This window comes from Topomyia yanbarensis, chromosome 3 (genome assembly GCF_030247195.1).
Source record: "Topomyia yanbarensis strain Yona2022 chromosome 3, ASM3024719v1, whole genome shotgun sequence".
Taxonomy (NCBI): domain Eukaryota; kingdom Metazoa; phylum Arthropoda; class Insecta; order Diptera; family Culicidae; genus Topomyia; species Topomyia yanbarensis.
In genome coordinates this window covers 26,109,764-26,124,467 of record NC_080672.1, presented here as the reverse complement: position 1 = coordinate 26,124,467, position 14,704 = coordinate 26,109,764, and the positions used below count along the sequence as shown (strand labels likewise).

General features: G+C 38.2%; 1 protein-coding gene across 1 annotated transcript in view; it reads right to left on the bottom strand.

The window, feature by feature from the left end:
• The window catches only part of LOC131686746 (sine oculis-binding protein homolog), a 95,806-nt gene extending 89,888 nt beyond the window's left edge, over nucleotides 1–5,918 (bottom strand). Inside the window, exon 1 of the mRNA XM_058970696.1 lies at nucleotides 5,286–5,918. Within this exon, the coding sequence (XP_058826679.1) occupies nucleotides 5,286–5,378 (93 nt within the window). The 5' untranslated portion in view covers nucleotides 5,379–5,918. The remainder of the gene's footprint in view (nucleotides 1–5,285) is intronic.
• Nucleotides 5,919–14,704: the final 8,786 nt, after the last annotated feature.

Genomic DNA, 14,704 nt, shown 5'->3' with positions numbered 1-14,704 from the left:
CGTTTACCACCGTATAATAATAGATGTATGCTACTAGATTTGCCAACGCTGGAGTCACGTCGTACCTTCTTGCAAAGAATGTTCATTTTTGATATGTTGTCGAGCAATATTGACTCTCCCGATATTCTTTCAAGGATTAATTTGTTTGTTCCTCCTCGTGTTATAAGAAACCGGCCGGTTTTATGGATCCCTAGGCACCGTACAACATACGGCCAGAATAATCCGGTAGATAGATGTTGCCGCAAATTTAATGAAACTTCCGAACTCTTTGACTATCATAATACTAAATCTAGTTATAAGTTAGCGATTATAAACTTTTAACTCATTAACACTTAATCTGTACGGTATCTGCCGAAAATCGAATAAAATAAATAAAATAAATTGAAAAATTCGCAGTGAATCTAGATGCGCCGGTAAAATTTAAGTATAGACGAGCAAAATATTCGCTTCCAAATGTTCCATTTAATCTTGACAAAATAACATAGAATTATTCCAACACCGAAAATTTTCCAAACATAATTGAACTCGATTTGATATTCGGTGGAAAAATTGATTTGCAATACAGCGTACGTTTTCATGACATGTTACAAATACTCCGCCTTGGGGCTTTTGTGGTTTTTTCCTTAAATGACACTTCTATCATGTGATTTCTAAGCTTTTCTTACTACAGGGATAATGAATTAAATAAAAAATATTATTAAAAAGAATTGATATATACATTAAGATGAAAAAAACTAAGAGACTAAATGTCAAGAAATTTGATGTTTCTGAATTTTACCTATAACGAATCAACTTCCACTTTGTTGCCTTTCATCCTATTTTACACGTTTAACACGGTACATTTCACGAAAATCAATGGAAGAATAATAGAGAGCATGAGAAAATGATAAAATTTGTACCCGCTGGGTGATGCCAATCGACCAGACATTTCTTTGAACTGAGCAAACTAATTTCTTTGTTTGTTTAGTGTTTACCAGCCCAACTAGGGAACTAATCCAGCAGGCATTTAGTGTGCGTAAGGAATACGCATGGTTTTGTCTGAGTGAAATGATGACTCTTTAATCGTGTATGAAGAATGGCTCCCCCTCCGTATCACACACTACAATTGCAGACTAGACAGGCTATGTTGCCCACTAAAACACTGCTTAAGGTCAATTGCAGCGGGCCGTGATTCTGAATGTGATGTTCATTGTACGGTTCAGATATGTGTGGGGAAAGAGACTTCGCGATCGCGTGCATCATCGCGAAGGGCTCGAGCATTTGAACGTTAAGTAACTTTGCGTGTACTAATTATATTTGAAAACCGTGTGCCTTTCACATATTCGAGTGTGTTCTTGGATGAACGCGCGTAAACCGAGAATCTAACACTTATTAATTTTTGGTGTGCGGCTCAGATGCTAGAAGAAAGTGAGATTTTCCATATTCGTGGTCCATGTCGCCATGGAACGTGTTGTCTAGTGAATATGAGCTATATTGTTGATTGGTTCAACTGAATTTATGGACCTAAGTTGCTAGGACAGAGGGTAATGATTTCCGGACGTGATCGATACATGATCGCGCGAACACGGACGGTTGCAGGTTCGCGTTTGAGACCGCGTTGAAATTTCGTAAGTGCTAAAACGTTCACCTTATTACCGGAATGTTATCACGTTTGCGCGATCGTGGGCGTAGGTGTGCGTTGTTGATCGCAAAGGGCTTAAGCGTTCGTATGTTAACGTGTTTGTCACGTGTGCTCGCGTGCATGTGATCTCGCGTGTACAAAATTTGATTTTGTAACCGTGTGTTCATTCACATGTACGCGTGCGTTCTTGGATGGTCATGCGGACCGTCATTCTTTTTTATTTTATTTCGATTATAGAAGTTTTAACCTTAAGGTTATTCGCCGCTTCTGGTTAGAAAAATTTCTTATGAAAAATTTCTAACCCTGTGTGCGGGGTCGGGACTCGAACCCAGATGCGCTGCGTACAAGACAATCGATTTATCAACTACGCTACGCCCACCCCTACCGTCATTCTGACATTTAGTTTTCGGTGTACAATTCACATTCTGACAGGAAGTGAGAGTTCCACTAGAGTTCCCGGTCATGTCGCCTTGGAACGTGTTGTCCAGTGGATATGAGATCTTTCTTTTTTTAATTGGTCCAATTGAAGGTATGGCACTTAGTTTGCTGATACCAAGGAGAGAAATCTCCGGAAGTGACCGATTCATGATCGTGCGGGAGTTTTTAGGTTAACGCTTGAGACCACATTTGAAAATGTATAAGCGCGAAGACGTTCACTTTATCACCGGGATATTATCATGTTTGCGATATCGCGGGTGTAGGTGCTGTAGATGGTCGCGAGGGGTTCAAGCATTTGTATGTTTACATGTTTATCACGTGTATGTGACTTCGCGTGAATAATTTCGATTTCATAATCATGTGGCGTGTATTCTTGAATGATCGCGGGCGCACCGTGAATCTGAAGTTTATAGGTGCTACGTTTACCCAACTACCGGGGTATTTTAACGTTGGTGAAATCGTGGGGGTAAGTATTTATAGGTGATTGCAATCGCATGGTCGCGTTTGTGACCAAGTTTTTTGTTATCGCGAAGGCCACGAGCGTTCGTATGTTTGTACGTGTATGAGTATAGATAGAGTATAGTACAATGATAGAGTAATAAAATAAATCATAACATACCGAATAAAGAAAAAAAGATGGGAAGAAATTGAATAGAAATGTATAAATTGACTGGTACTATTTTGGTATACATGAGTAATGGAAAAGCAAAATGATAGAAGTACAAAAAAAACAGACTAATGAAGTTGAAGAGAAGAGCACATGTAACATGCAATCAAACTTGTTTAACTCGTCCAAATGCAGCAAATGTTGTTTATTTACAATTAACGACAATTGCATTCTGTTAGACTTTCATCGTGCTATGCTGACCGAGAATGGATGATTGCGTGCGTCGGTAAATTAATTGTATCTTAATTTATCGACCTTCCCGAATGAATAGAATCGAGTGCACAAATTTAAAACCGCAGGTATTAGCCCCTATTCTATCATATACGCCAGTTCTGCATCCGTTCCCTGATCCAACTCTCACAAATACTCAGACGAACACATGCACAGATAGACACACGACTAGCACATAATAATTGTACACTAGTTCTAAAAACTACAATAATTACAAAACGACAACTAATAGGTTTCTACTTATGTGTTTATTAAATAATTCAATTATTAAATTAATCGTAACCTTGATAACTACAATTTAGATTATATATCCAAGAAAAATGATCCAAAAGAAGTTGACGTTTTATAAACTCAGCTACCTTATAAAGTTTCAATAATTTTATTTTTCTTCTGCATTGCCAGGATTTCCCGGAAAATAGTTTATTTATTTCCCGAACCCCGGGAAAGAGAATAGTGAGAACTATTTCTTACTCTCAAAATGTTTTGGCAAGTCATGGACTGAGTCTCATCAGTATCTTGCACAGACTTTGTACGTATGTAGATAGACGCTAATGCCAAAACCGAAGCACAACTTGTGTTCGCGAAAAAAGCAGCTGAATTAAGCTCTAATTTGCTGATAAAAAATAGCGAAATCAAAACATGGTTCGACTAACGATCCAATACGATGGGCTAGGCTATATTACTCTCTAGTCAGAAAATTGGGTTAAAAATCATTTTACGCATAAAGGGCACAATACCAATACTCTAACAATCAATAAAACATCGTCTCTATTTTAATGTGAAACCCAGTTCAAATCAGATGGGGGATTAAGATTTACATATATTTTTACTTGTCATCAAATGTAAGATTTTTTAGAGCCTTTCATATTCAGTCTAAAGCGTAACTAGAATGTGCTCATAACCCTATTCAACCGACAAACCTTTTGTGTATCTCAGCAAGCCGGTTTCCTGAACTACAATCGCATTGACGCGCTCATCTCCCAACCCGCCAGTCAGTCAGTCAGTCAGCGAGTCACGTCACAAGAAAATACATGCTCGAAAAACGACAGTATCCGATTACAACATTCGTACACAAGTTCCCTCATTTTTGGCCAAAAATAACCGCTTCTGAAATTCATACTCTGTTTTAGTCTCTCTCTCTCCCTACATCACTTACAACCTAAAGTCAAGGGGCGACTATTACAAAGGTGTGTGATGTGTAGTAGGTACCTGCCTGCAACCCAATACCATTATCTGCGAAATGTTTAGACCTCGAAGGGCCTATTTTTATCACCGACAGACGACACATTAGTGCGGAATAAAGGATGGCACGAGAAGCGGTAGGTTGTGGAAATTGATTCAAACATAATTGCTTACCTGGTTAGCGTGTGAGCATATTGTTAGAACATTTAGTTGCAATCACGTTAATAATACTTTGACTGTGAATGGGTATTTTATGAAAGGATCACACATAACTGAACAAGATTGAAGAAATGTGGTTGATGGCTACCGACTTTGAAAGTGACTCATTTCAGAACATAACTATTGTTTATTGTTTATGTAAAGTCAGTATCGAACCTAAGTTTATCATCATTATTGAACTAAAACTTAAATTGAGTTCTTGCTTGAAATATTATACTTTAAACTTTACTGTCTATAATTAGAGAATTTCAGGGACTACAGGATTATGTGCAGCGTAGGCGTGTGTTGCGATCATTTTTTGTTCAAATCAAAAAATAAGCATATAATCTTCAGGTATTCTTACGCAAACTATTTTAAAAATCGTTTGATAAATCTAGATGGAATCCCCTGATGGGTTTTCCTAAATGATTTGGTATCATTGTTAGTTTATACAAGAAACAGATTAATCATTTGAAGTGCCATAAAATTAGCATATCAATAAAAAGAAAGATACAAACGAACATCAGAAAGATGATTGGTACTAGCGATAAAAGACACACCAAATAAACATTCTGTCCCACTTCAAGAGCATTACCCTCTTCTCTACGAAAAAAACACGAACAAAAGTTCTTCTATATCCGATACGAATCAGACGGTATCCGATTACATTCACCATGTACGACGAGATTGGATTACCGCAGCCGCGAACCTGGCTCCGGCTTCCTATTGCTGCACTACCAACCATATTGTTATCCATGCTGTGACTGTAAATTGCGACGAAACGACAGAGAAAATGGAAACTTGACCCCGCAAGCAAGTGGGATTATTAATGGGTCCTGGGAGAATTTTGACCGTGGAGAATCGGTGAAATGCTAAAATACGAAAATTGTGCATCATTTTGGCGCAGAATGCAACATCAACGCGCAAATATTCAAACCGAAAGCTTACCTTAATATTTTCCGGTTCGCTGCATACCTCCTTCTTGACCTTAATCCGGTGGGGCGAAGAACTTTTGGTCGGCGCTGCCATGACTAAATCCATGGGTCGACGATTCGTGACTAACTGACCAACCGGCAACTTCAGCAAACGTTCGATTTGTGTGTGTTGCTTGGAATTTACACTCGCGCCCCACGGAACGCGTTGTTTCAGTCGTGAAACTTGATCCGTTTCACATGCCTCAACGAACAATCGATCGGACGGGTATGGGGACGGGGAACCAGCAGAAGCTTAAATACACGTACACACACAACACGAAGGTGGTTGGGAATGGGTCAAACGCGTGACGTCATTGGCCGTCGATCACTATCCAATGGGACCACTGAAATAATCTATCCCACGCTGCTCGACCGAGCGGAAAAATATTTGATTTCAAAATTCGAGCACACACTGCTTGGCATAAAACGGCGCTGATGCAAGTAACTTGAAACGAAGGTTACATGTGATCTGCATATTTTTGTCCGGTGCTGCTTTTCCTCATTCTAGATCCAATCGGACTGGGGCCGGCTACAATTTGTTTTGGAGAATTTTCTTCTCGCGCGATCGCGAGTGTTTACGTTTAAGCCTCGTTTGGTGGGTTCTACAGTATCTGAAAAATGGGAAGTGGGAATAAAAATAGATTATTATTTATAAATTATTACATTTGACGTGGGCTGTTTGCATGAGCAGGAGCGTGATGATCGTAGATTTCGCAGTTGTCATTACGTGATTGACCAGAGCAAACGAAATGTCACAGAGAGCCAAAGAATTAATGCTTCCAAAAATCGAGAGTCGGATGTCTCACCGGCAATTCAAAATGGGCTCGACAGCGACAAATCAGTTTTGTCGAGCAATGCTCTAGTATTATGTGTTACGGTTTGATTCGTTTCACTGAACTATGCACTATACTATTCTATTCTATTCTAACTTTTACGCAACCAATAATGAAAAGCGTCCTGGAAAACACAGCAGTTTTTTTGTATTTTTTTATTACCGACTTTGAGTAGGTCATGACATGAAGAAGTATTTTAATATTTTAAAACATGAAGTCTTTTAATATTAAGAACCATAGTACTCAAGGAAGAGCAATAATGCAAAGGTAGAAAATTTAGAAAAGCGTTGAATAGGGTCATATGAGTAAAGCTTAGAGTTTTCCGACGATTTAACCCTTCACCTTCTACTGCAGGAGTAGGGATGTTTTGGCATTTTTATTGAATGCGAAACAACTGAGTCTGCAGCATGCCATGATAAGCGTAAAGTGACCTAGCAGTTTATGCTGTCGTAAGGGTGTTCGTTTGTTGAGAATGCGCCTGACAAAACCTATTCCATCCTACCTGACCGGAACAGGTTACTATACACTAACTTAACAACGATCGTACCCAGTACCGCAACACCAACTACCGTTTCCCACACCCGACATAATAAAGATTACCCCAAACCACCAATAAAACATCAAATTCTATTCTATTCTAACCCTTACACAGTCAGTATTGAAAAGCATCCTGGAATACACTACAGTTATTCTATAGTGTTTTTCTTGTCAATATTAATATTTGAAGCATATTTTCACATGTCGCAAATATTAAAACGGCCAGGCCTACTGTGCAGAGTTGGGTTTGAAGATGTTTCAAAATTAAACGGCACTCAAATTATTCAATTAATGAATAATTTGATTAACGAATCATTTCGAATCTTAATGGAGGAAGAAACGAGGACAACCGTACCAACCGTTTCCGTTTGAAGGGGATATGATAAATCGTTGGGAGTGAGTTTGCTAAGAAGGTTAATGTCGCTCCTTTGGTCCTTTGGGATGGCACAGGCACCTTGCCCTGGCTAAAATGCCTAGGATAAAGCGCTCGCTCAATAACTTTTATCTTAAAATTCTCGATAAACATATGATTATGTTTATGATTAGGGCTCAACTGTCAAAATTCACTTCAGGGGACAACTCCGGACGAACCACCAATCGCCCAACACAATCGTTGGCAGCAAACAAAAGAGAAAAATTTTCTCTTTCGTTAACTGCTATGCACCGTGCTTGGGTAATGGTGGTTCCTTCAGAACTTCCCCTGAAAGTGAATTCCGACATCCGGCCCCTAAGCTCCAATCAGATATTTGTCTAGAATTGAGCTATTAAATTATTAATATTTTAGTATTAATAACACAAGAAAAAACTAATAAAACGAAGAGAACACCAGATAAATGAAAATAGACCCTACTTAAGTCGCATAACTGAGAAGCTCTAGCAAAGCCTCACATAGAGCTTCATGCGGTCCAAACGCAGAAAATGACGCGACTACCGGAGGACCAAAAGTACCATTCAACGACTCAATTAAAATTTAAACGATCTCACCGGTATCTCCAGCCAGTTGTGCTGAAATACTCTGTTGCTGAACACATCAATCTGCAGACTTCGGGTCACTTCCTAACCATCCGTGGCAGCTCACTCAGCTTATATTGTATCAGTGGCTTTCCATGACTTAATCCGCTCTTCACTTCTGAAGGTACTTCAATGGCAGGACATGTATAACTTTTGGCTGAATCTGGTTTCTGCTGCCACCTACACCACTCCCGGCGAATTCAGTGCATCCAGTCTATCAACCGGATTAGTTCCTTTCTTCACCACACACTCCAACCGATCCATTTTTCAGAATTCACGACAAATGCTTCCACACTGAGACTTGTTTGTTCCTGTTCGCAAAGCAAAAATGTGACGCGAGTAAATATTTATGTCCACCTTCGGTCGATGCCTACTTCGATCGGAACTTGCGACAGTGACCCGTAAGCACAAGAAACAAATAAGAACATCCGACCGTAATCAGCATGAATGCAGTACCAATGACGACATGGACGAGAACGATAACACGAAGGAGGTGATTCTCCGTGCCGTGGACTGAATGGCTGGCGGGACTAAAATATGCCAATCGCGCACGGAGTACCATGGGTCTTAACCTTAACGTGTCAAGCGAATCTCTGACACAGTGAACATTTGTTGCTTCGCAATCGTGAAGATTCAAATCATGGTCATGTCCCATTTCAAGGGGGTTCGCTACAGGCGATTATAAGCCAACGTCTCGGGTATCTTCTAGTTCCTGTACAATAAGTGTTCATGATGAAATGTGTAATGCTGTGATCGAGTATGGTAAGAGTAACACTTCAGTATAAAGATACAGTAACTATCCCGCTTTGTGTAAGAAGGAAAAACTTCCATAACTTTGATCCAAGAACAGAATTGTTATAAAAGACACTTCTATGTTGGAAAGCTATATAATCCTGTCTTCGTAGCTTTCAACAAAAATGGCATGACCAATCCACGTGAAATGCCTCGTGCATGTATACTTTCAAATAGTACTGTTGTTCCGCACAGAATTATTGGCAACCGTAATGAGCAACATCGCGTTTTGCATGCTATTGGTGGTAACGGGCGCATAATTATACCAGTTTATTCGATCTGTGAAGATCGAGCTGACAGTCACTAAACCTGCATGTGATGAAGAATAAAATTTACCGTGACCGATAAATTAGTCTCATAAGTCGAAAGTGTGATAAATAAATTGTAGTTCAATGCAAAGTTCTTTGGGCATATAAATTGCAAGTTGGACATGTATGTGCCTCTGTTCAGATATACCCGAAAATGTCCAACAATTTGTGGCATTTTTTCAAACACAGTGTTGTAGTCAGGGCGCACACTAAACATTTCGAACTAAATTATTACATAGATACTATTCAGCGTGCCGAGTATTATTCGAGTGATCTTTGTGAATCCGATCGCGGAACTTTATATCACTTGATATGTAACTGCCCTGCAGTAATGAAATTGCGAATCTGGATTTTGGTTCTCCAAACATAAATGAACCTATCTACAGGGAGCTGAAACTCAAGGATATGCGATTGTTCCTAAGCTAGTGTGGTAAAGATCTATATTAAATTTAATTATTTTAATGACAATATCTCTTTAAGGTTGTTGATATATCCGCTCAACGAGAAGTGTCTTATTCCCTTGGAAGTGAAAAATACTTCCGTATTTTCTATGTTCTGTGTATCGTCATTTTCCTTATCCTTAACAACCACTACTTCAATCCTACCCATCAGGAAATCATGAAAAGACAAATCACGGCAAGACACAAAGCTCCGATCAACATGGGGAACGTGCCATTTGGGTCAATCGCTATTGAATAATGATTATTTTACGATGCGGTCTAACTGGGTTGCTGTTGACTTTTCAAAATGTCCGATAACGCCATCAATTTGTGTAGTGGAGCTATTGTTGAAGGTGAACATGAAGCTCAATATAGCAGAAGTTAATACTATGCAATTCCACCATCCACGTCATGAGGTACTGAATATGTTAAAAAAAACTCAGTCGATGTGACGAATGAATTTGTTTTTAAAGTCACGTAAATAAAAAAAACATCAGCCATTTGCTTTGCAGATTTGTTGTGATCAGTCACTACACCAGGAAAAACCATGAGCGGGAGCTGCTAAGGAAATTCCAGCTGTTACGTCCAAGACCGGTGCAAAGTCGTCGCATGCCAAACCAAACGGGGGTTGCCATTAAGGGGGAGACCTACCTTATAATATCGAAAAATAATCAAGTTTTTTATTACATCTATCAGTAAATTAACTATCTAAGCATAACTCAACAATTTTAGAACAGAGTTCGAAGTGATTTCAAAGATATAGAATGGAACGCATTAGAATGCCAAATAAGTATGAGAGCGCGCGGAAGAATTTGGTCATAGGGAATAACACTCACTCGTCCTCCTTAAACATTCTTTCAAATTGACGGTTTATCTTTTCGGGATAGATTTTCTTTAACATGAACCAAACATCGTAGTTTAACGCAGCTTTTTAATGTTTTTATTGCACGTTAAATTCAAAATGTTATCCTGAGGATACGCATTTCTTAGAATCCGCTAATAAAAGATACAATTTCACGAAATTCTCCTTGACACGAATGCACCACCCAAAGGTGTAAAGTGTCATAAATAAGCAAACAAACAAACAAACGAAATTCTCCAGTTTTCAATCATTTAGATCAGCTGTTCTCAACCTTGTTTGCTCCGCGGACCCCTCCGAAATCACCTTGGGTCATCGCGGACCCCTTCGAAACTATCCTGGGCGGTCGCGGACCCCTTCAAAATTACCCTTCTCTTCCAAAAATTGCGTAAAACGGCTACATTTCCGCAATCATCACTAATAAGTGTCGTCTTGCAGATCTATGAGTAGAAACAGTTGTACAAACGCAACAAGAAAATAAATATTGAACCACCCACCAATGACGTTTATTATTTGCCCTAATCAACAGTTAATTTTATTTTCAAGATTTTATAATGTCAAAAAACAAAGTCAGTGCACCAAAATTACTTGAAAAAAACTTATTTGGTCAACAAAATAAAAACAAATTTCGAGTCACCCTAACAAACAGTTAATTTTATTCCATATATTATCCGATGTCAATAATGTATATCAAAACTACTTGAAACCACCATTTTCAATCCATTAGAAAGTGGCGATTGTGGTCTATAATCTCTTCTATACCGGGCCACACTATGGTATGCGGTGTAACCTGTTCTCAATCCATATTAATTTGATTTCTATATATCATTCGTCAAATACACATAAAGGTGAAAATAGAAATACATCTGGTTTGGCATTTCAAATCTTTATTTTGATTTATTTACAGGTTTAGAGGTAATATACATCGCTTTGTTTGAGCTTCAACAAATACTTCAGTCTCGTTAGGGGACAACACTTCATATGCAACCGTTTGTGTTCATTTTGGTGTTGTCCCCTAACGCAGCGTTCGCAGCGGTCGTGAAAAAAATTTCCTAAAAACTCAAAAATCTAAGTGTACAGTATTGTTCGGTGACTATCGATGATCAAATTTCTAAAACAAATAGATGCTCTAAAGTTTGAGACAGAGCAGAGTTTTTGATAAATACAAGTGTAGGTTGGAATATCAATTTTTTTCTCTGTTGTCCCCTAACGCGACATTTTCACCTCTCAGAATGAAAGGACAACCTGAAAAACATCAAACCCATAACGTAATCGTTATGTTAGGACTTTTAAAGTGTTCAATTAAGTTTTTTGAGCATGCATCGTAGGATTTTTCAAACGACAAGCTGTTAACAGTTGCATGATGCGTGCAAACGTTGTCCCCTAACGCTGAAATGTGTCTACAGCGGTAATAATCAATTAAAAGATCTTAAAAAATACCAAAAATGATTTCATGTATCGTGGATTGACCTTTTCTGTGGGCTGTGTTTGCAAACATTGACGCTCATACTCACTAGACAAAACGTCCCACGGCGACATGACCGGGAACTCTATATCATACACTAAAAATTAAGCATCAGAATCACGTTCCGCCCGCAATCACATACAACATCACACGCAATAATTACAGGTTTTCGTCTGGCAACCGGGCGAAGTACGCAGAACGTAACATTTTAATGATGGTCTTGGATCTGCGTTGCTTGTGCTCAAGGCACCATAGCTTCGTCCGTCAGGTCAAGGATGTATGAAACCCGCTAGCCACCACCGTCGGCCCCCAATTTGTTTGGAATAATTTCAGAATAAGAAGTTAAATAACAGAAACTATTAATAATTTTCCGTTAAGCTCATGTGAAATCGCATTTTTTTTATTTATTTTTGTCCGTACATTGAATAGTTTCCGAGTTATGAGTGATTGAATATTTATTTTTAGAAAATTTTAAAGTTCAAAACATCATAACTTGGAAAAATCATATTCAGACAAAACAAAAAAATACGGGTCAATAATTTTCTGCTAAAGAATGTAAGAAGAAAGAATTAACCATATGTTTGCAAACCGTTAATGACCCATATGTACTGCAAAAAAAATGCTCTCAGAATTCTAAAATTACCTCTTTCGTTCAAATTTCGAATAAACATGTTCCGAGATGTTTAGGATCGAAATTTAGCTGTTGGTGATCAACACTGACAGAACAATAAATTTCATCACATAATTTGAGCCTTCTATTTTAAAATAGTACTAATATTTTGTAAAAAGATCCTAACAAGTTACAGTTTTCGGCAAAGTTGTTAATCGCATTCTGGATAGGGTTGTGGTACCGGTAATACCGGTACCAAAAATTCCGGGAATACCGCCCCATTTTTGGTACCGTAATACCAGTACTGAACAAAAGCCAGTACCGGTATTTTCGGTACAATACAATTTTTTTATGAAAAATATGTGGATTCTCTATGGGGGCCTGTTTCAAAATATCGGTCTGCAATATGACTTTTAATTATATTAATTACCTTCTATATTTAAGTTAAACATTACTAGCTCCCGTTGTACTGAAAGGTATGTTTAAATTCCTGCTTTATTTTGTCGAAATTAAATTTTAACGATCTTGTACTAAATTTCAAAATATTCACATCTAGCGTAAGAGACGTTAAAATTTACTACGAATTTTTTTATTAGCGACATTCTGATTAGTTTCCATTATTCACTGGGTGGCGCGTAATAAGACTATGGTCTAATTCATGTCTTTGGTTTGCTCTTAAACCTTTATTTATAAAAGAACGAACAGCGATTTAGTAACTAACTATTTTAGACTTAGTGAACTACTCCAAATGGGGCGATTTGTAATTATTGGTGATCGGAAAATTCAGCAAAACTTCATAGTTTACAGTAAAGCAAGCAGTCTTGGTATGCAGGTCGAAACCAATTTACAGAATCAAGAGAGGAAATGCGAACAACCTGCTCGGATTTACTGCCATTTTCGCATTCATTTACTGTTGTTAATAGTGTTTCTTACATTTACCATCTGTTGAAGTCGTTAGAAGTCGCACTGCTTAGCAGTTGTTGATTTCAAAGTGGCCTAGATTTTGAAATAAAAGAAGGTGCTGCATACGAAAAATATTTTCTGCTGATATGAGTCATGTCATTCCGAATCAATTAAAAACAATAAACATGTTTTTTTGATCAGCACAAATCAATCATCTGAGAATAAGGTCATCAGTTTGAGCATTCCATTTCACTTTGAAGCTTTTATCGATTTTTTTTTTAAATTTCGTGTACCGGTACTGAGGGCTTCAGTACCGTAGTACCGGTTCTCGCCAAAAAGGGTCGGTACTGCGAACCCTAATTCTGGACTAACCATATATTATATTGGTTCTAACTTTCTAACTTCTTGTCCAACTTTGCGCCCGAGTGCGATACAAAGACCGTGTGTACAAGGAAATGAAATCATCATCACAAGATCTCGCATGCTTCTTTATTCCGCGGATAATATTGACATCATATACGGGGTTGATCACAGAGCAGTGAAAGATGTATTTGTTACTATAAAGTTTGATAAGACAAAGTGCGTGGTAGTAGGTATATCCCAGTTAAGCTCAGCCGGAAACGAACTGGAATTCTGACTGATTCCAGTTCGTATTCCGGCTCCAGTGACACAATCGTTTCTAGTTAGAATCGGTTGTGTCACTGGAGCCGGAATGCGAGCTGGAACCAGCCAGAATTCCAGTTCATTTCTGGCTGAATTTTACTGGGATAACGAGGCAGTCCCAACAGGGTTGGTAGCGAGGTAGAAATAAATGCAGTAAGGTACGAACTTCTTGCCGATTTCATATATTTTGGAGCACAGTTACATGGAATAACGATGACAAATAGCATCTTATTGTTTCTTTTTGGAGTGAATAGCTTATTAATTTCGATATCGTGTGTTTTGAGACGTGCGACAAAATGTTGTATGCTACGGATAAAATGCAGGACATCTGTAATTCAACCGTCTCAAGACAGAGGACTAAAACGATTTAGGAATCACAAGAAGATGGAAAGAAATGTTAAAAGTAATTTTGCCAGAAAGCCCAACATTTCAACACGTGGTAGTTATTGTCAAAAAGGCCGATTTTTCATAAAGTTACGTCCAGAAGCTCAAAGAACGAACAGAAGACGGTTCGTTTTTCGAACTTTTCACAAGTTGATCCAAATCGATTGATAAATTAGTCTCTGACATATCTTGCCAAACAATTATAGGGAAAAGCGCGCAGCCCCTAAACTAATGCGTATTCCATTAAGACCTAGTGAATTTTCAAACTTGTTGTGGAGTAGAAAAATGCAAAAAAAACGATTTTTTGAAAGTACATTTATAGGGCCCTCTAAAACTACAATAAATACATAACATTTTATTGTAGTACCGGTTTGATCTAAACCAATCAGATTCTGAGTTACTTTTGATTAAAAGAGTCGCGATATAAAACTGGCATGGATTAATTGGCTACCAGCTGGAAGATTTTGTTCCAGAATGTAATTCGTGAGATATGACTCTTACTGATTTCATGCGGAATGTTATCAAGATGAGTATTTGCTGTGGTTCATAGTATTTGCTGCAATTATCGTGATCTATTCTACTAATGTA